Source organism: Fistularia commersonii, chromosome 28 (genome assembly GCF_037954325.1).
Source record: "Fistularia commersonii isolate RoL2024-O1a breed Wild chromosome 28, RoL_Fcom_v1.0, whole genome shotgun sequence".
Classification (NCBI taxonomy): domain Eukaryota; kingdom Metazoa; phylum Chordata; class Actinopteri; order Syngnathiformes; family Fistulariidae; genus Fistularia; species Fistularia commersonii.
The window spans coordinates 11,537,278-11,560,829 of NC_141311.1; the positions used below are offsets into that span (position 1 = coordinate 11,537,278).

The 23,552-nt window shown below is 36.9% G+C and overlaps 1 protein-coding gene across 2 annotated transcripts; it reads left to right on the forward strand.

Annotated features, from left to right (window-relative positions):
* Window positions 1–1,370: 1,370 nt before the first annotated feature.
* Window positions 1,371–22,223, forward strand: atp6v1h (ATPase H+ transporting V1 subunit H). 2 transcript variants are annotated; one of them, XM_086175799.1, is made up of 14 exons: window positions 1,371–1,442; window positions 2,026–2,172; window positions 3,223–3,322; window positions 3,886–3,975; window positions 4,175–4,288; window positions 6,472–6,576; window positions 7,125–7,184; window positions 8,100–8,197; window positions 12,026–12,218; window positions 14,597–14,775; window positions 15,131–15,256; window positions 15,838–15,939; window positions 17,301–17,414; window positions 21,828–22,223. In XM_086175799.1, the coding sequence occupies exons 2-14, from the start codon at window positions 2,069–2,071 to the stop codon at window positions 21,895–21,897; spliced, it is 1,455 nt and encodes a 484-aa protein (XP_086031925.1). In that variant the 5' UTR covers window positions 1,371–1,442; window positions 2,026–2,068; the 3' UTR covers window positions 21,898–22,223. The 2 variants fall into 2 exon arrangements, with proteins under 2 accessions (XP_086031925.1, XP_086031926.1); XM_086175800.1 differs by lacking the exon at window positions 7,125–7,184.
* Window positions 22,224–23,552: the final 1,329 nt, after the last annotated feature.

Below are 23,552 nucleotides of genomic sequence, written 5' to 3' on the forward strand. Positions count from 1 at the left end.
GCCAGGAGGACTCAGAGTCTGAGTGAGATGGACGGCAAGAAAGACACGTAACAGACAAGGATTCATGTAGGAAAGTACCTTGAAGATGTAGTGCCATTATTATACTACGTGTGTAAACCCATTGAAAAAATGATACCTCAGATGTTTTTTGGTGTTTTTCTGGTCTCATTCATAAGGTGTTCATAGGAATGAGCAGAGCTCTTCAGTGTGACCCTTTAACTGTCCTCCATTATTTATGGAAAAATGTTCTCACTGATCATAGTATTGATAATTTGACAACCTTAGCATTGTATAATCAATAAAAATGTGACTTTTCTTTGATAATGTTGTTCTAGAAAGAGAGACCCAGAAGCTTTCTTCAGATTTTATTCCATCTGATGATGTTTATTTTCAAGAACATGTGAAGTATTTGTCTGTGATTCATCCTGATTAACAAATTGGATTCAAAATTAGGCTTTTATCAGTTGAGAGTTCATTGACTTACACTACCTTCTACTTACTTTTAATGTGTCCTTTCTGGGAAATTCATGGCCAGGGCTCAATTAATAACCTAATGCACTTGAACCCCAGTTACTGTGGATGATATAAAAACAAAATTAAAAATTTCACACTTTTACATGGTAAACCTGTTGAGGATTATTTGTTGTCACTGTCTGTTATTTGCTTATTGTTTTCCTCCATTATTTTTGCTTTTTGCTGAATGCAAGCTTTGTGAAATTAAAACTGACAATGTAATGTTGATTATTTATGGCATGATGCAGATACAGGGAATTAAACATGATACCGTTAAAAATATCACCATGATATTTTTCTTCCTCACAGCCAAAATTCACTCTTGTTGACTGTCATCCATACTCTCCAATCCAATTTATTTATTTATTTATAAATTCACAGATTCATTTAATCGTTGTTTTTCACATCTGGATCATTTTTATGGCCAAGATTTACCAACATTTACATTCAGCTGCAATTATACTTATAATGTATGGATCTTGTGCATGTATATGTGTCTTTTAGGCAGATTTGAACAAATAATTAGTTTTATATACCGTATGACATACTGAGGGTTATCCCTCAAGCCAAATTTAATTTGTTTATTTAAGTGTTTTCTTTCTCTTCAACCTATATAGTTTTTCAGTTAGGCCGCAATCCCATTCACACAGTTGGCACAATCAGATCAGGATTAAATTCAGGAGAAAATTTGAGAAAGTATTTTATGGCAACTGTGTATACAACACATTTAAACTGTATTCCGACATTGCTTGAAATATATGTTCAATATATTTCCAACAAAATTTAATTACAGTGTTTTACCCATCCATGAAACTAATTTCATCTCGAGTCCTGGGTTCTGGTGAGATGAAGATCATGTGACAGTCACATGATTTTTCGTAACGCCGTGTTATTATTTGTCAGCTGTGCGTGTTAAGGACACTTGCTGGGTAAGGGGCTCAGCCCTGTTTTTACACTATTGTTTATTGAAAGATTTAATTTACTTCAAAATTTCGATTTAGTCATGTAAACGAATGTTACATTCTATATCGCTGTGTTCCATTGTGAGTGCAGGAGATTTCCTGCTATACTGTATAGGCACGGGGCTAGCTAACATTTACCCATTAGCTCTCCGATTTAACGTGACAATTACATTTTTGTATGCACGATGTCAGTTTGGCTGGAGCGTCCATAAACCTGAATACCTTGGGCTTTTCAGTGTTAGACCACATTACGTTTGCCCGTTTCTTGTTACTTCGTAGAAACGATCTGTCCTACCACGGAGTGACTTTGAATCAAGCTAACGTCATTTTTGCTAGTTCCCCACTGCTGTCTTATAGACACCGTTTGCTAATGTCTTAAGGCAATTTACTGATTCGACAAGGATGAATAATGAAAAAAAGAAGTTATTTTTATGTTAAAGTAGTGCCATAGTAGTTGTTGGATAGTTTAACATAAGCCAAACTCGACGTTAAGGTAACTTTGCGTGTGTGTGTTATTCAATAAAGCGTTATTTCCGTTGTTTCTATCCAGGTGTTTACGCGTACTCGTGTAGCTACAGTACGTGCAGCTAACCATGGACATCCGCGGGGCTGTGGACGCTGCAGTCCCCACCAACATCATTGCTGCCAAGGCAGCTGAAGTTCGTGCTAATCTGGTGAACTGGCAGTCCTACTTGCAGTAAGTATTAAAACATCATAGACGTCATCCCAATAATAATGCAAACATTTTGTCAGTCAGATACATTGTTCACTCATTCATGGTGTTGTGACGTTTTATTAATTCCTTTATTCAGGCTATGTTGGCCATTGACTCAATGTCTTGTGTGTTATTTCCTCTTTTGGGTGTCTCGGTTAAAATTAGTGTAGATGTTATTGTAGTCTCTTTCTTTTGGCTTTACTCAAAATTTGTAAATGCATTTCTTTATGACTTCATGACATATAAGAGTTTAAATATTGAAATCTTGGGAAGTATATCCTGAGTAACTTGCTATCCGTCCATCCATTCATCCATTCATATCATTCATACATCCAGTAGTCAGTATTGTGTGTTTTTTATTATTTAGTCTTAACTTATAGTAAATTTGACATCAATAGTTGACATTTTAATAATCCACATGGCAAAATATTATCTGATTGATGTACTGGCCAGTCTCCAGTGGGGTCAGTGGGTGTTTTTTTAGTGATTCAGTTCCTGGTGAAGGACGTGTGGTATTTCAAAGGTATTTGACATGGCTGTAGAAGTTGCTGTTGGGAGTTAGAAATTTAGAAGACACAATTAGAGTACAATTTACTATTCATTCTGCCATTATTGTGCTTTGTGTATGTTATTTCGTAGCCCCTAATTCTATTTGCATTTCCATTTGCTACAGATCAAACTGTTTAACACATCTCCCGTGGTTTATCGTAACTGTATTGAAATAGGGCCAAATTTATTTACTGTAATCTTACTTTTTGTTATAATTTGTACCATTTCTGCAGTTGATGTACCTACTACTTTTGTCTTTTTATATTGAAACTGATGTAATTTAAAAGTTAATTTCTGTAAACATCTGTATGATATTTCAATAAATTGAGAATATTTCAAGATTCAAGACATTGTCATACTTCCCATTTTCATTATCTGTTAAGTCAGCATTAATCATCACCCCAAATAACAATGTTGATATTTAAGTTTGTAAGTCATATAAGATCATTTACTCATTGATTGATTGATTGCTTTCAAAATTAGGAGTCAGATGATCTCAGTTGAGGACTGTGAGTTCATCAAGAAGTTTGAAGTGGCTAACTCGGAGGAGAAACAGGTCATTTTGACCAATGAAGGACATCAGGTATTTTGTTCATACCTGTTCAGCAGCTGCATGTAATTAGTAACAACTGTTAATGGTGTCAGTCTACAGCCACTGTGCAATTGTTAATCTTAAATATTTTTTAATCAATAATGTTGTGCTCCAGTCTTTGTAAGCCTTTGTTAGTCTGCCAAAAGCTGTAATTTTGTCTTTTGTTTCAATCAGTGTTAAGTTATCGATGCATGCTTTGTAAAAGTAGTAAATTCCAACTACTTTTGCTGCAAGGGACAACAAATTAACTTGAACTTAGACTTGAATCATTAAGCTTACTTGAGGATGATTTTTGTACTACTATAGTTGACTGTGCAATTTATTTTTGTATTATATATTCGTTTTTTTTCTGCCCCTGTAACTGATAGGTAGAATACCTCTTGATGTGGTAGCACAATTAAGTCACTGTCAGAACATCATAATAAAACACAGATTCAAAACAGTATCTTTCAAATTGAATTTAGTACCAAGATTGGGTTTAAATGCATCTGGATTTACTAAGATCTACTTGAGTTCTGTGCGGTTATTGATTTATGTGTAATTTTTTTCCTCAGTGTGCAAAGACCTTTCTGAACCTGATGGCCCACATTTCCAAGGAGCAGACAGTCCAGTACATTTTGACTGTAATCGATGATACTCTTCAGGTAAATTAAAACTGGTGAATTTACTGTTTTAAAAAGTATCCATCCTTTTTATCAGTATCTTATATTTATTGAACCTCATTTATGGCTTCTTGAAATACTAAATTCACCTTGTGAATGTAGTGAATGAGTTAGTTCCTATATAGTTGGCATTTACTATTGAATTACTCATTCAAGTTCTGAATTCAAATGCCCAACACAGGAAAATCATCAAAGGGTGAATATCTTCTTCGACTATGCAAAAAAGACAAAGAACACTGCCTGGTCCTACTTTCTTCCCATGCTGAATCGCCAGGACCTCTTCACTGTCCATATGGTGAGTTATTGAGAGCATGATGAAATAAGAATATGAATATATACTCAATGAATAGTAAATTAAAAGTGTCTAACAACAGAGATGCAAAACCAAGTGTTATCTTTGATGGAAACATCAACTTTAGCCAGTCAAATGAAATCATGTGGTGTAGTGTGTGAATCACTAAATTGTGACTCCAGAAGTCCAGATTGTGTGAACACAGTACCCTCCTGTTCACTCTTCTATTTTCTTTCTATTCATTATATAAAATTGTGGTTTAAAATAAATGTGAAACAACCTCATATGTTATTTATATAATGTTTATTATGTATGTGTATACACATGGACAAACACAATTGTGTGTGTGTGTGTGTGTGTGTGTGTGTGTGTGTGTGTGTGCGCGCGCGCGCGAGCACACGCGCACATTGATAACATGTTTGTGTGTGTATACCCATAGAGAAAACACAAGCACACGTGTATGTTTGTGGATACACACGCACACACAAACACACACACACACACACACACACACACACACACACACTGTATATCTATGTAAGACTTGGTAAATGAAACTCAATTAACTTGGAGAGGCAACAACATAATTGAGATCAGCATCAAGTAATAAAGGCACCATTCCTTCTCAGACAATTCACATTGACCACTACATTGCAAAATTTTGTTGACAATATGTGTGAACAACTTTCCACACAGTCTTTAAATTATTTTCTTAATTTTATGTTTGCACACTCTTAATTTTTGATTTTTATGTACTTTGATAGATCCACTAACACATTGTTCTTGCAACAGACAGAAATGCAGGGTATTTAAAATAAGGATTCTGTTTGTGCTATCTGGTGTCTGTACTGCTTTCATACAATATTGTTTTGAATGTGTTTTTTCGAGGTTTCACATCATTGTGTTACACTATACTCTGTCATTTTGTGTTGTTGCATTTAGATGCTTATTGTTATGCTGAACATTTGTATTCATAAATATTGAATCCCTCGTGGGCACACAATTTAATGAGGATATTTTAGTCCCCTAATTAGCTATAAACTGTTACTGAGTGTTCACTGCTATTGAATGGCTGCTTTTTTATAGCTATCAGGCCTATTGAGTGAAATACAAATAAATATACTCACAAATTATGTATTACAAGTCTTCCTATGGCCTTTTAAAAAACACATCTTATAAGCCACGGGGAACTGTGTTTCGTGATTGTTACAATAAGGAAAAGCCCTATTATTGTCACATTTGATTTATCTAACCAGTGGAAGAAAATACAGATATTTAATCATCAAGTCTATTTTGACAAAGAAGCAGTGACTTTTGTTGGTTTAAAAAACTGTATGTATTTATAGAAATTCATCAATAATTCCTCAAAAGTAGCCTTTCGCTTCTTTCCTAAATAAGTAGCAATTAATGTACCGGTAATGATCTGTTCCTGCCACCCCTTTCAAATAGACTGACCTGCTAATAAACAGAGTACAATGATTGGACACCCACTGCTCAGATAAGACTGCCACACAGTTGGTGTACAGCAGGAGGGCAAGTGTGACCCCGAGTCTAAAAACCTCTTTTCCCTCAAAACAAGTGATGTTCAGTATTTTTGCTCGTATGTTTCTTTTTTATATTTTGACTCTTTTCCAGATATTTCCCACATAGTTTATCAGGACTGAAAATATGAACATTAGAAAAAAATTCACCATTAAGATGGAAATGACAGCAAAAATTAATGTTTCTCTAACTACTGGATGTATAATATATATATATATATTTCTCCTACTAAACATATGTCAATAATTAACTATTGCTTCCTAAGATTAAAAAAAAAAATAGAAAAAATAATCATAGAATACTTGATCACATAATCACTGTTACAGGGGCATGATATGTTTATTTTTTAAGAAGATGTCTTATGCCCAATACTCAAAAAAGACAAGACTGAAATTATAGACCATAGGGAGACAAAAGGATGACTCAATCTGATAGTGGCCCAAAATACAATGTTCATAGAATTTTTGTGAAACAAATGTATATTATTTCTTTTAGGTGTTTTACTGCTGTCAAGTCAGGGTACTGTTATGTTTTTGCAGTGAATTGTGGTCTGAGTTTCTAATTGAGGGAGTCATTTTTTTTTTGTTTGTTTTTTTTAGCGCCGTAATACAAAGCTATGTATGATGTCCTTATTCCTATATTAGGCAGCAAGGATCATTGCTAAGTTGGCTGCTTGGGGCCGGGACCTGATGGAAGGTAGTGATCTTAACTACTACTTCAACTGGATAAAAAGCCAGCTGAGCTCACAGGTAATTTCTTTTTTGAGCGGATTTATTTTTGATGATTTCTCACTTTATATATTTTTTTTTGTTTTACCTCCAGAATAAACATTGTGTTTAGTTGATTGTTATTCATTTTGAGGTTTTATCAATTTGGGGATAACATAATGAAACATGTGTTTTAGCAGATGACGGTTTCCTCGCAGATGTAGATACCAAAGAGATTGGTTTTATAAAAAGTTGAATACAACATGGATGTCCTATTGAGCTTGGGTTTACACCAATCGCTATAGAGGAAGAAAAAAAAATGTGTGGATTCTGATAAAGTGTTTCAGTGCCTTGTGTTTTTAAACAGTCATTGTTCATAAAATGCCTTCATTAACATTTGCTTCTCATAATTGGTTTAATCTACATTACTTTCCACAGCAGGGCTTCAGCAATGACCGTCCACTATCCTTGAATGACATTTATGGTCAAGTTTGCAGCACATTCTGTGTTGCTGGTACCGCTAAATCTCTGCACAAGGCCATATATTGTCAACAACTATGCACATATTTCTTTTGTCTATCTCTTATTAGAACCTACATGGTACAGGTCCAGAAACAGGCTCAGGAGCAGGGACTATTTCTCCCAGTGAAGTGAGTATGAGTGAAGTGCATCTTCAATCAGCCTGATGCTAACAAAAAATAAAAAGGGCAGGGTTTGTGCAAGCTGTTGTATCTTCATTTCATCTCTTTCCTCTCTCCTCCATCCCGTTCAAGCACTCTCGTTTTCATTAACAGTATTAGATTGCCGATGACTTGAGACATCATGAACAAATTATACTGATCCTGTGGGGATTTTCTATTTAGCATGGTGTTTGCTGCCACTGTTGGTTTTGACGAACAAAACTGCATGCTGTAAGTCCTTTCTCCTTAATGCAGAAAGTGCATGACAAACAGCTTTCCTGTGTCACAGTATAATTGGAACAACATTGACACAGCAGCAGCATCCATCATTGTATTTATTATAACAATTTTTTTTAAGAATAGGGTAATCATTTTGAGAAATGGAGTCTGACATCTATGAATATGAGTACTATCTAATAACTAAATATCACTTTTTCCTCTGCATTTTCAACCAGGCAACCCTAATCCTCTTTCCTAACTGCTGACTTTTCTTCTACTGGATGTCTGCTTTATCCACCTCTTCTAATAACTAATTAATGGGATCTGTTTTCTCCTCTCAGCTATTACCTCTAATATCAATTTATATTGTTCATCAGGTGTGATGGGACTTTTTCCTGCTGTTGCGCTGTTTTGTACATCTTGATCTTGATCAGGCATGAGTTGTTGTACTATTATAGAATGCATGTGCAATGGTTTAGGTTTGGTAAGTTGTGGCATTGCAAGTTTTGGACTGGTTTTCTTCCATGTGCTGTCTCTGCTTGTCAGCTATCCCATGTTTCAGAACTGCACTAACTGGACTTGACCTCCCAGCGTTTTGTTTTTCTGATAACATAGCTACAGGTCACTTTCCTACATGAGTAAATGTTTTTCCTTTGTTGTTTGCAGAGCTCTCAGTATGTCCAGTGTGTGGCTGGGTGCCTTCAGTTGATGCTGAGGGTCAATGAATATAGGTTTGCTTGGGTAGAGGCTGATGGAGTTAATTGGTGAGTCATATGAAAATATTATGTTGTGATTTCCCCAACTATTTTGAAGTCCACAAAGAGGAGACTAAAATTTCAATTAAGTGGCAAATACTAATTAATGCTATTTAACATTAACTCACAAACATGTCAGTCAATGAATAGCCCTTTTTGTATTGGTACTAAACTGTCTTTTTGTAATAAAAGGAGATGTGAATGTTGAAGGCCATGGGCCTTTTTTTACTAATTCTGAGAAAGCAGTAAACCAATTGCCAATGTCCCACAGCCAAATTTCTTTGAACAGTAACCATATTTTGTATTTCACACATTTGCCTAAAAATGCAAGTTAATTATGATAACACTCGTATTAAAGCTTTGTTTCTTTTTATTTATCAACTCTTACAATGTTTTAACAATCTTATATGACTGGAAGACTGCTTTTTACTGACTTAATTTCAGGTGTTATGTATGTTCACAATTCGCAGACAGGTGATGATGTGATGTTAAATCTGTAAATGCATGAACAGAAACAACATGAACACAAACTGCATAAAAGTTTGCAGCCACTGCAATATAAATGGACACCATAATACAGTGGGGAGAACAAGTATTTGATACACTGCTGATTTTTCAGCTTTTTCCACTTACAAAGCATGTAAGTCTGTAATTTTTTACATAGGTACTCTTCAACTGTGAGTGACGGAATCTAACACAAAAATCCAGAAAAAACACATAGTATGATTTTTGAGTAATTAATTAGCAATTTATTGCATGACATAAGTATTTGATACATCAGAAAAACCAAACTTAATGTTTGGTACAAAAACCTTTGTTGGCAATTACAGAGATCAGATATTTCCTGTAGTTCTTGACCAGGTTTGCACACATTGCAGCAGGGATTTTGCCCTACTCCTCCATACAGATGTACTCCAGATCCTTCAGATTTTGGGGGCAGTCGCTGGGCAACATGGACTTTCAGCTTCCTCAAAAGATTTCCTATTAGGTTCGGGTCTGGAGACTGGCTAGGCTACTCCAGGATCTTGAGATGGTTCTTATGAAGCCATTCCTTAGTTGCCCTGGCTGTGTGTTTTGGTTCGTTGTCATGCTGGAAGACTCGGCCACGACCCATCTTCAATGCTCTTATTGAGGAAGGAGGTAGTTGGCCAAGAACTTGCAATAAATTGCCCCATTCATCTTCCCCTCGATACGATGCAGTCGTCTTGTCCCCTTTGCAGAAAAGCATCCCAAAAGAATGATGTTTCCACCTCCATGCTTCACGGTTGGGATGGTTTTCTTGGGGTTGTACTCCTTCTTCCTCCAAACACCGCGAGTGGAGTTTAGACCAAAAAGCTCAATTTTTGTCTCATCAGACCACATGACCTTCTTCCATTCCTCCTCTGGATCATCCAGATGGTCATTGGTAAACTTCAGACGGGCCTGGACATGTGCTGGCTTGAGCAGGGGGACCTTGCATGCGCTGCAAGATTTTAATCCATGAGGGTATAGTGTGTTTCTAGTGGTTTTCTTTGAGACTGCAGACCCAGCTCTCTTCAGGTCATTGACCAGGTCTAGCTGTGTAGTTCTGGGCTGATCCCTCACCTGCCTCATGATCATTGATGCCACACAAGGTGAGAACTTGCATGGAGCCCCTGACCGATGGAGATTGACCATCATCTTGAACAGTTGTTGCCTTTTCACCAAGCTGCTTGCCTATTGTCCTGTAGCCCATCCCAGCCTTGTGCAGGTCTACAATTTTATTCCTGATGTAATTAAACAGCTCTCTGGTCTTGGCCATTTTGGAGAGGTTAAAGTTTGTTTGAGTGTGTGAACAGGTGTCTTTTATACAAGCCAGTGCTGCAGCTAATACAGGTATTGAGTTGAGAACAGGAGGGCTTCCTATAGAAGACCTAATAGGTCTGTGAGAGACGCAATTCTTACTGGTTGGTAGCTGGTCAAATACTTATGTCACGCATAAAAAGCAAATTAATTCTTTAAAAATCAACATGTGATTTTCAGGATTTTTGTTTTAGACTCCGTCACTCACAATTGATGAGTACCTATGATAAAAATTACAGACCTCTGCTTTGTAAAGTGGGAAAAGCTAAAAATCAGCAGTGTATCAAATACTTGTTCTTCCCACTGTATACAGTGGGGCAAAAAAGTATTTAGTCAGCTACCAATTGTGCAAGTTCTCTCACTTTAAAAGATGATAAAGGCCTGTAATTTTCATCACAGGTACACTTCAGCTATGAGACAGATTGTGAAAAAAATCCAGAAAATCACTATCTGATTTTTAAAGAATTTATCTGCAAATTATGGTGGAAGATAAGTATTTGGTCACCTACAAACAACCAAGATTTCTGCATCTCACAGACCTGTAACTTTTCTGTAAGAGGCGCCCTAGTTCTCCACATGTAACTTGTATTAATGGCACCCGTTTGAACTGGTTATTAGAATAAATACACCTGTCCACAACCTCAAACAGTCACACTACAAACTTCAATACGACCAAGTCCAAAAAGCTGTCAAAGGACACCGGACACAAAATTGTAGATCTGCACCAGGCTGGGTAGACTGAATCTGCAATAGGTTAGGGAAGAAATCATCTGTGGGAGCAATTATTAGAAAATGGATGACATACAAGGCAATTGATAATCTCCCTCGATCTGGAGCTCCACGCAAGATCTCACTCCGTGGGGTTAAAACTATCAAAAGAATGGTGAGCAAAAATGCCAGAACCATGCGGGGGGACCTAGTGAATAACCTGCAGAGAGCTGGGACCAAAGTAACAAACGCTGCCATTTGTAACACACAATGCCGCTAGGGAGTCAAATCCTGCAACGTCAGATGTGTCCCCCTGCTTAAGCCAACACATGTCCAGACCTGTCTGAAGTTTGTTAGAGAGCATTTGGATGATCTAGAAGAGGACTGGGAGAATTTCCTATAGTCAGATGAAACCAAAATTGAACTTTTTGGTTAAAAACTCAACTTGTGTTTGGAGGAGAAAGAATGCTGAGTTTGCATCCAAACATGGGGGTGGAAACATTATGCTTTGGGGCTGATTTTCTGCAAAGGGACCAGGACGGCTGATCGTAAAGAATGAATGGGGCCACCTATCATGAGATTTTGAGTGAAAACCTCCCTCCATCACCAAGGGCAGTGAAGATGAATCGTGGCTGGGTCCTTCAGAATGACAAAGATCCCAAGCACACTGCCCGAGCAACAAAGGTTATATGTATTATATTCAATATCAGTATTGAAAGGAACTTTTGTTCTTGACCAAATACTTATTTTCCACCATAATTTGCAATAAATTCTTTAATAAATCAATATGATTTTCTGGATTTTTTTTCACATTCTGTCTCATAGTTGAAGTGTACCGGTGATGAAAATTACAGGCCTCTATCATCTTTTTAAGTGGGAGAATTTGCACAATTGGTGGCTGACTAAATATCTTTTTACCCCACTGTATGCCAACAATTTTATTTAATATGTAAGCATATCCTTTTCTTAAAATAGTGTCTATAAGCAGTAGCAGTACTAGCAGTACCACGTAGTGTGTACTAGATAATTATTGCACATTTATGACATTCACATCTCTGCACTAAGCAATTACTTTTGTCAAGCTGTTGCTGCCTTGCTGGAGAACTCAATGCCTCGTATTCTCAGTAACTCTTGATACTGACTGAACATTTAATTTTCATCTTACATTAGAGATAATGGGTCAGTTACATATGACAACACAGCTGTGAAAGCTCTTCTATTAGTTCCCTAATGGAAGATAGAGATGTGGGTCCTCTTCCCTGTGCTGAAAGTTTATTGTCCATTTTCCTGTTTTCTTATGTTGTATAGTATAACAGCTGTACTTAGCAACAAGTGTGGATTCCAGCTCCAGTACCAGATGATCTTCTGTGTTTGGCTTCTGGCCTTTAGCCCTCAGCTCTGTGAGCAGTTGAGGCGCTACAATGTGGTGCCAGCCCTGTCTGACATCCTGCAGGAGTCTGTCAAAGAGAAGGTCACTCGAATCATCCTGGCTGCCTTCCGGGTATGTGCTAAATTCCTCAGTTGTTTTTCTATTTTTTAGATGGTATGTGAAGAGCTGTCACGGCAATACAATTAAAAATAGTGCCAATGTGAGCAGGTATTCATTTTGACAATTTAATGCCGAAAAGGGACCTTTATTACATTCACAAAATCCTGCAGAGCACGAAACAATGTTTCACAAATTTTTGTGTCTAATTACAACCATTGCCGCTAGGATAAAATTAAATTATGCAACAGAGTCACCCTATGTAATAGTCAGACCTATAAAACATACTTCATTATGCTCAAAATATCTATTGAGTGTTTAATGTAATCTAAAAGCCACATTCTATGTTCTGTTCATGTTCTTGTAATTGATTCCTCATAGAATTGAAAACTAAATTAAAGTGAATGGCAGGGCTGTATTCATCTCCTCATGCTCAGTTGTCGCCATACTAGCTAGAAAGTAATTTGAACAGCTCCAACACAGTTGGAGATATCAGTGAGATTATTAGCGCAAAATAACGATTTCATCCAAACTTGTTTATGATAAGTGCATTATAAATTAATTTGAGCTTTGCATATGCATAGGTGCCATCTAACTCTACCAAACAGCACAGCCCAGAGCACAATGTTGTAATAAATGAAAATGATTATATGACTGAACTATGTTTTTACAAAACATTACAGTAATAGGATTAACTTTTAGTCTATTTGTATGTGTTTCTAGGTTTTAACTGTGGTCATGTTAAAAAAAAAAAACCAAAACATTATTTACAGAAAGCAAGGCAGTTTGAGAACAAATTTAAGGGGATGAGTCAGGCTGTTTGATACATTCCCAACCTTACTCAGATTTTAGCTGGCTGAAGAAATTTGTAGCACAATTTGACTTTTAAAACTAGCAGGTGCTCTCTGGAGCTATTAAATGTAAGGCACTCGGCAGGGTAATAAGTGTGTTAAGCTTAAAGAGGTTTACAGAGACATTGTTACTTTTACAGTTTGTTATTCAAGAATGTTATTTTTTCTTTACAGTAAAGGTCCTGGCCAAAATCACCCAAGGTCTTTATGTTGACTGCTGTTGCAATTTTGGCAAAATGTGTTCATGTACTAAATAATTTGATCACTTAAAGGCTATCATCACAATATGGACTTCCACTGCTTAGGACAACTTTCATGTGTTCTGGCTGAATTTTCCAGCATTTTGATTAGACAGCTGTCTTCGGCAGGGGGGCACATTGATGGGGATTTGATGCAGCTGATGGCAGCGTATACAGTCACTGAAAACCAGACGGGAATGGTTTGATAATTCTAAAGAGGACTGGCATTCACTGTATCTAAATTAAATTAAGTTTAGCATAGTATGAACACTTTATTTAACAGTATATCCTAGCATCAAGTGTATAGCAAGTGGTTTAAGGGGTTGAGGAGGAAATTAAAAAAGTCTCCCTCCCCCTCCCTTAGCATCTTCATCTGGTCTTTAAGGTTCATTGACTTTTTTATAAAAACAGTTCACTTCTTTACATTGTTTATTATTATGGACTATTATCATTATTAATACAATATTTTTTTATTAATGAAGTACGTTTTTCTTATTTAAAACAGGTAACAAACCGGTGGTTTGGAACAGGTCAATAGCGTTTTAATTCATTTCAATGGAGAAATTCAATTTGATATATGAGCAAACTGAGTTACGAGCTCGGTAATGTAATATATTTAACTGGTAAGTCATGGTTCCACTGTTAACAATGTCGAATAGAATATCCAAACTAGAATGCATATATTAGCTTAAAGGAAGTGCGGCAACTTAACAATGTAATATAAGATTCCAATTATTCTGCAGAATTCCTACTTCTTCATTTGCTATATTTCCTGTCACATTCTGTTCCTCAGCAATTTTGGACTTTTCAGTGTAACTTTTATAAGTGAAGAATCACATGATAGCGATATGATATACAAGTTTGAAATGCAATTGTATGTCTGCATGACTTTCCTTTTTTGGGTTCTCCAGTTTCCTCCTACAGTTCAAAAACTTTTAATAGGTTAGTCAGATTCCCTTAATTGCCCAGATGTGTGCCCAGATTGAATGATTGTGTGTCTCTGCAAGGGGGCCTGGCAATTGGTCGAGGGTGCACCCTGCCTCTTGCCCAAAGACAGCTCCATACGCAACCCTGAGTGCAGGATAAGCAGTATAGCTAATGAATGGATGAATATTAATGCAACAATCAGGATTGTTTAAAAGGAACAGCTGTTCCTTTTTAACAACTCTCGTCCAATTCTTTGACAGGAGTACTATACTTTTGCCATGATTGTCATTGCCCGTGTATTATAGTGATGTATTTTAAATTCTGCATTCAATATTTTGTGATATAATGGAAAAACACTGCTCTTTCCTATTTACAGAATCTTCTTGAGAAGGCTGCCGAGAGAGAGACTCGCCAGGAATATGCGTTGGCCATGATTCAGTGCAAAGTGCTGAAGCAGCTTGAGAATCTTGAGCAGCAGAAGTACGATGATGAAGATATCACTGAGGACATCAAGTTTCTTTTGGAGAGGCTGGGAGAGAGCGTGCAAGATCTCAGGTACCCATTGATGTCCATTACCTATGTAGAATTTTGTCATACATTATTTAACAAGCCATTCATTTCATATGATAATAAGATAAGAGATATTAGAGATAGAAATATGAAAACCATGAAGATTGTAATAAACTAAATCAATTATACCTTAAAAAATAATACATAATAATTAAGTTTTGATTTTGTGCATGGATATCATTTTATATTATATTACGTCAACTGCATTGATATTTCCTCCAGTTAAATTACTCCACAATAGATTGGCTGATAAAGAGCACTTCATTTAAAGCCGAAGAAATGACACTTGTGATCCTGAACTACTGCCTGCTTGATTCATTCTGTCATTTCTTTTATTCAGCTCCTTTGATGAGTATAGCTCTGAGCTCAAGTCAGGACGTTTGGAATGGAGCCCTGTGCACAAGTCTGAGAAGTTCTGGCGTGAGAACGCTGTCCGCCTGAATGAGAAGAATTACGAACTCCTCAAGTAAGAAACCATGTGTTGTAGCCAGTCATTTCATTCTTAGTGAAGCAATTGACAATGTACTCTTCCTCTGACACCTCATGTAAAGCAAACAAAAATACTGTAAAAAGAACCATTTGTTTTCACAGATGAGCGATTAAAAAAACCTTTATTACCTTTTCTATGGAGGATAATAGATATTTTTTTGTTTCCACTGATACTGTGACAAGAACTACATTGAATGGTACTGGCAGATTTCCACACCAACAAGTTATCAGGCATTTTCCTTGCTCCAGCACCTCTTAGAAAAGAGTTACCAAAATACATGTTTTTGTAATTCTCCTGCTCTGTGCTTTATAATGTGTCTGTTTTTTAGTATCTCAGTCTTTGCTGTAAGGATCAGTTGACGTTCTATAAAATCCTTATCTTATCACCCCACTGGTCTCGGTCATGTGCTCTGGTATCATCTGAATTTCAAATGACCATCCTGTTATATCTACAGGTTTACTTAAATCTCCAAGCTCCTTGACTCAGTTGTTTCATCTTAACAAGACACAAGTATACAATTGAAAATACTACTTCCTTGTTTTGACTTCCCTCTGCAGGATCTTAACCAGGCTGTTGGAAGTGTCAGATGATCCTCAAGTCATAGCAGTGGCAGCTCATGATGTAGGAGAGTATGTACGGCACTACCCCCGTGGCAAACGGTAATGCACTATCCTATCAAAAAAAATCTTGATCAAAGTTCAAAATAGTCATGTTGAAGAATTTTTATTTGAATAAAAGTACTTGCCCGTGAAAAATGAGTAGAGCTAACATGATTCCCTTTTCACAATATAATAATCGACAACTCCCTCTGACACAGCTTACAAACACTATTCAACTGTGAACACATGTCTTTTGTGTGGCTGTATCACAGTTAACTTAAAATTGTATGTTGCAAAATATGTATTTATGATTCTGTCCATACAACTCCAAAAGGATACATCCTTTCAATTCATATTGACTCCACCAACTGCTGACGCTTGTCTGTGCGGATAAAACTAAGACCAAGCTATTGTCAGCAGCATAGCTCCTAAGATGCTGAATAGGGCACATAAATTGTATTCTCAGGGATAAATTTCTTTGTCTCTTATTGGATACTTACTTCATAAGTTGGTCTGGACGTTAGCATTTTAATTACATTTTACTGTTTTCACAGAGTCTACAGATCCCTCCTTGCATCCTAGTTCTGCTTTTGTTATATAACAGTTTTTTACATTTCTCATTTTGACCCTTTACAAATTCTGAATAACTGAAAAAAATTCTAAAGCGTTTGCCAGTAATCTGAAGCCAATTCAGGGTGCACCGAAGTGTGCATTCTCACCAATATTCACAAGCAACTCCAGTGGTTGTATTTAGAAGAATTATTTTCTAGGACTGTATAAAAAAATGTACCGGTACACAACTTTCTGCTTTTAAATTTATTGTTTTTCTTGAATGACATTTTCAAGTCTCTTAATTACACCAGTCCCTACTTAAAAGTCTCGTGTCATATGGCATATTCCATTTAGCTAATTTGATCACATTTGGAGAAAAAAGGTCAATTATTTATTAATACTCATTATCTCATGAATAAAATCTGGCAGCATGTGACCATTATTTAGCATATTACTGCATCATTTACAGCCAGTGACATTTAATTTATCCCCCTCTAGTTCAGGTGTCTTATTTCCTCATCATCTCTTAATTTATAAGATAATTTTTAGCCATGAAAGAATCACATTGTCCTTTGGACAGGTGAGACAAAACTTGAGCCTTATGGGAAGGGACATACATGCTTATGTTCACAGATCAAAAAATTAGGAAATACCGAGATAAGCACACGGTCCCTTCTGTGAAACATGGAGGAGGCTCTGCTATGTTCCGGCGCTGCTTTGCTGCATCTGGCACAGGGTGTCTTGAATCTGTGCAGACAGGCTAGATTACCTCTCACTGTACTGCTGAATGACCTAAAATATTATATTGGCATGTGATTTTGTTGTCAGTAAAGGGTTAGCACCATTATTCATCTTTATTTCCATTTCAGGGTAATTGAGCAATTGGGAGGAAAGCAGCTGGTGATGAATCACATGCACCATGAAGACCAACTAGTCCGTTACAATGCCCTGCTGGCTGTGCAGAAGCTCATGGTCCATAACTGGTATGAACATATTATTGAAAGCATCGATTTGATGTATTCTCCTGAATATTAATCACTTCACTCATCTATCATTAGATCTACATGGCAAAAGTGATTAACTTTTTAAATGTTCTTGAGAGGACATGAAGCCGCAATTAGGATGATTCAGAACTGCATCAAACTGTAAAAGTCTTAAACCCTTTTGACTCACACATAATTCTTTTTTTTCTTCCAATATGAAGGTTGCCTTCACATAAGATTTTTTTTCCATTCCTAACTGCAAAGTCAGGTGGTTTGCAGGATGTTTCTAGGCAACAAAGACTGGCACAAACCGTTTGATGCAGAAATTGATCAGATTCAGATATTCTGCCTATCAATTGTGGAAGCATTTTATTATGTGTTGCTTTTTAGCTGTATTGCCACTGTTAAATGAAAGAAAATATTACAAGAAAGCTTTCTATGCTGTGGATTCACCATTTGGGTACTAGTCAGCTGTTACATCTTTTGGTTTTTGTTCTGATTGCAAAAGTAATGTCAAAAAGCAATCAGCAACATTGAACAATGCAGCTCTGGGTCAGGTTCTACTCATAAAATGCCTTTCAGCAGGTTTAATATGTCATCACCCATTCAATTGGATGCATCAAAATGGTGATAGTTGGCTATAATAGCCTGAATTCCTACGATGACTCATGTGAATCAATTCATAGAGGCGTTACCTCCATATTGATCCTCTGAGAAATGCTGTAGCACCTCTGGAATCCTGAACCATGATGATGTCAAAGGTTATGATCCAATCTGAACATGTTTGGAGTGGTATCTGGTTCTACTCAGCTTGATGTCAAATTTTGTGTCTGAAGCTTCTTGAGAATCATTCCCACTTGCAAATGAAAGAGATTCAATTATTTTCCGTTTGACAAACGTTCTTTATTTTGCTTCAGAATTTTGATTATAGAGCCTCCTCTTCTGGTACATTTGTTCCTTACTAATTTCATAAGAATGCGCAGTTTGGAAAGAAGGTCAGAGAAGCCAGACAGAGATAGTTTGGTCATATGCAGAGGAGGGATCGTGAATATACCGGTATTGGTCAATGGATGCTGGTATTGGAGCTGCCAGGCAAGAGGTCTTGAGGAAGACCAAAGAGAAGATTTATGGATGTAGTGAGAGAAGATATGAAGGTAGTTAGTGTGACAGAGGAGGATACAGAGAATAGGTCTAGATGGAGAAAATTGATTTGCTTTGCGACCCCTGAAGGGAAAAGCTGAAATGAGAAGAAGAAAAAGTAGAAGCAGAGTTTATTGTCCATATTTCTCAAATAACCATTAAGTAATTTACTTCAATTTTGCATTCATTTTAGATTTGTTAAACATTTGTCTGCCTCTTGTTGATTCTTTTGGTCATGGGGTTCATTTTCAAACCACCAAAACATGGTAAGAATGTGGTTAAGGAGCTTTGATATTGCCATCTGCTGATCTCATACTGTGCAGTTACTACCAACTGCCTATGTCATCTCCTAAACAGAAAAAATGATTTTCAAATGATTAGGCAATCAGCAATGCAAGAAATATTGTAGTTTAATTAATATAACATGCCATACAACACACGTCTTCAAAAAAGTATAGACATGAGGTAGTCGTGTCTATACTATACCTGTAGTCTGCTTTATATAATTCTTAATTATATGTAGAGTATTTTTTTTTTCAAGTCAACACGATCCATATTTTACAGGTTTTAGTTCTCTGGTTTACATCAGTGATTAGGAGAGTGGTATCACCAAAGCATTAGACAGCCACCAATTTTAACTGTGTAAATACACAAATTTAATGAGGTACTGGTCAATATTTGACATTTAATGCTGAACCATTGTTATCCTGTCGGGGTTCAAACAGACAAATCCCCATCAACCCTGCACATTTTTTCTCTTTAATGGATTGCTTAGATACACAAAAGCAAAACTTAATAACTAATTCTGTTTGTGTTGCTACCATTTACTATTAACATCTGTACTCCCTGGGAAATTGAACTGATGTAGCTTATAAATGTGTTTTCTTGTCTTACCTGATTCATTCCAATTTTTCTTGCTCACCATTCTGCAAACTACCTATGGGGGGGGAATAAGTAGATTTTTTTTCAGACATATAATATAAGATGTATTTTCATTTCTAGTTTGTGTGCAAGGCAGATGGAATCAGCTGCATGTAGTTCACCTGAAGACAATGTCTCGTCCTCTATATTATTTTCCTGTTAACCATGTCCCTCCTTTATGGAACAAGCACTGTTTATACACATCTTAATTCTGTATTGACTGCTTTACAGACAATCTACTGTCTGAGAAAAAAAAAATTGCCTCTCTCAGCTCATGTTTTACTCTTAAAGACATTTATGAATGATTCGATTTCAATCAACAAATAGAAGATTGTGCAATTTTTAACTTAAACCTTTATCTGAGACACTCTCTTCTACAAGCAATTCTGGCACATTATCAAAGCAACTCGCCACACCCATTGTTTCCTTGAGTGGGTTGCAGTTTTTACCATGAAAAGATCCTCTTTTGCATTTTTGCTGAAAGTCTCAGGCTGTCATGACAACAGCACCATTGTATGTTTGAGCTGGGAAACCATCACTTATCATTTTATCCCCATGCCTTTCAGGTTTATGGAAGTTCTGAATTTGCAGTGGACATTTTTATTCAGCCTTTTTCTGATGTTTGCTAGTCTACCATTTATCAACCAATCACCATTCTTCCATCCTAAACAAACATAATGGTCTTTTCTCCAGACATCTGTGCATTTCAGATAAATAGTGAGATCCAGTATATTCATAGACTTCATTTCAAATTTCCAAAGTACACCCTCCCAAACACTCATGTCTGCTCATAAACACTGCTTTGCCAGTCATCTTCCATACTTATGGAATCAGAAATATCAGCAAGTATCGGTAGGTACCAAACACTGACTGCCAACATCTAATTATCTCACAAAAATGTTCAGTGTTCCAAGTCCGCTTGTACAAATCCATGTTACTCTTTCCAGTCCATTTACTTAGTTTCATGAATGTATACATATTAGTGCAGCTAATCGCTAACTACAAATTGCCTTCACTGCATAGCAGGCGCTCTCTTTCCCGAGAGGTTTTCCATAGGAACAAAAGTTTGTTTTCATTGTAATCCTTCCCATCATATTGAAATGATTGTACACTCTGGAATTTCTCCAGCAGGAATATATAAAGTATCAGTTTATAGTCTTTAGATTTCCAGTCATGACATGACACCCACTTTACTGGGAGTCATTTTTGTTGCTTTTCCTTTTGATTTTTCACTTAACCAGATAGCTGCTAGCCATAGACTAGCTAAAGAACTCTTTTGATGTCTACAAACATCTTACATTTGATGATTTTTTTGTTTTATCAATTAGATCTATTATTTCAATTAGCTGAGACCTTGAAAAGCAGAACATGTGCAAGAAAGCTAAATCTGCATCTCATGTCATCTGTAAATGAAGCAGTGTATGTGTTTGTGTGGTTTTGAAATACCAGTTGTGTTTATTTCTAAGGGATTCCCACCAAGTCCAGTGAGGTCTTTCATCACTGGATGCAAAGATGAAAAATAGTAATTCCCACAAAGGAAGTCCCCAGTCTTTTCCATTGTGTTTTTCTGAAATGCATTATAATGTTTCTGGTAAAAGCAATTGAGTGTCATAATCCGATATCTCACAATGTTACTCTTAAGAAGTAACCTGAAGGAGGAGAGTGACCTTTAAAAACTGATGGTCTTTCAGCATTTCAACTTGCACTTAAGTGGATAATCTTCTCAGCTCCAGCTTCAGTTTGATTGTAATTGAAATGATTTCTGGTAAAGGATTTAGTGACATTTTTGAAAACCTCGAAGGGAGAAGATGAAAAGGTCAGTGGCACCTTCACATTCGAGCTTGAAATGTGGAGCCCTAGTTTCAAGATACAATTAGATAAGGTAATACATTATTGATCCACATAAGGGAAATTTTTGTCACACCACAACAATAATATCAATAAATATGAATATAAATAGAAGAGACAAGTGACAAGAAGGATAAAATACATTACAGAATGACAAGGATAAACAACATTATATAAACAAAATAATAAACAAACCCGACTATGTCCAAATCTAGAATTTACAAGTAAGTCAAAAAACAAGGATTGACGTTTATAAAAAAAAAGTGAATTTCCATAAAATATTACCTAATGGAGAAAGAGATCAGTAGTAATTAAGTAAAAATCCATGCTGCTGCTACCAAATAGCCCTTATTAAAATAAGCCCTAATAAAATTGAAGTAACTTCAAAATACTGAGAGCTGTTATGTAAAATTGGCAAGAAACCACCTGTAGTTGTACTTCAAGTAGGAGAAATTTTGGTTGTGTTTTAATTTCATTCAATATCTCTTTTTTTTTTTTCCACAGGGAGTACCTCGGGCGACAACTCCAGTCCAGTGATCAGCAGCAGGCTCCTTCCGTGGCAGCTCGTAGCTGAATTCCTCCCTTGTGTCACTGCATTGCTGTCTGGAAGGGTGTGAACTGTACGATGGATGGCTTCTGCCATTTAGTCAAACAAGATGTTCAATTTCTGTAACGACTTGAAAATCAACAGGTGTGGTTCATCTTTGACTGCCACCCTTACTATCCTTGATGTTAAATTAATTTGACTCTTGCTGTGTCGTACCTGTATGCTAAGTGATGTATGGTGATTGGACTCACTATTTGTCTGTGATGATTTCCCAAACTCCCAAGTTATTTATGTTGCATTTGTAAAGCATCCTGTGTATACCAATAAAGAAGCTTATCTATGCTGTCGCCTTATCAAGTCTGCCCTTTCTATACACAGTTCAGTCCAGCTGCTCCTGAAGTCTTAAAACTGCATACAAGTTCTAATCAGAGAGTGAATATCTCCCGCTGTGAAACCACCAGTTGAAAATTCCTGGGCTAAGAAGAAATGGGTTCCCCCTCAGAGATACCATACTGTAGTTGAATTTGAAGGGGATTCATCCTCCTCTATCCTTCTAGCCATGTGACCTGGGCTTTATTAACAAGTTGAATTAACTATGTGTCGTTTGAAGTTTATCTGATGGGTGTTTAGAACATTACAACTACACACAATTTGCTTAATAAGAAACCAGGAAATTCTTTGATGCAAAATCAATATTGATAAATCAATTGCTGCATGGAAATGTGACAAATATCAACCCTCAGTTCCTTCCTAGTCTGTAATGAACTCCAACTAAACTTAATCAGTTAATTGTGGATGTTTAAGACCATCATGCATTTTTGACTGAAATTGATGCAGGCTACATGAGAATATTTTACCATTCCTGAAGATATTTGTGAAATAAAGAAACATGTCAAAATTTGATGTCTGAGAAATTCTTTTAAAAAATGACATGTTAATTTTTAAGTATAACTTAAAAGACTTGACTGAGTCAGATTATTCAGGTATAAATTCTTGTAAAAATCTTCTTGTCTTGGCAACTGGACTTGAGCTTCTTCAGTTGAGGATGTTTCACTTCCATCTGAGAGGCTTCTTCAGTTCTCCCCATGACCAATGGGGAGTTTCCAAATATAGCTGCCAGGGTTTGGGGCGGGTCCTGGTTATGATGGCTTTTTGTGTAAATGGAAGAGTTGATCTGCAGAAACTAGCTGTAAGGGGCTTGTAATGCCAATGGCACTGTCATTCGTTGGAACAAAAGTTTGTTGGGGCTGAAGTTGCTGAAGCTGTCAAAGAGCTCTTCAGCAGTGGGGCCCTGAGGATGGATGAAGTCTGCCTGGGGTTCCTCAAGGCTCTGGATGTAGAGCTGTCCTGGCTGACACACCTTTGAAGCATTGCTTGGACGTCGGGAACAGGCCACTGGACTGGCAGACTGGAGTGGTGGAGCTCACCCTCCAATCCCCCTTGAGCTCCAATCGATCTACTCTCACCTACGGTCACAAGCTGTGGGTAGTGACAGAAAGAATGAGACTGAGGATACGAGCGGTTGAAACTGAGTTTTCTCCGCAGGGTGGCCGGACTCTCCCGGCCGGAGTAGAGTCGCTGCTCCTCCGCATAGAGAGGAGTCAGATGAGGTGGCTCAGGCATCTATTCAGGATGCCTCCTGGACACTTCCCAGGGGAGTTATTCTTGGCGGGTCCATCAGG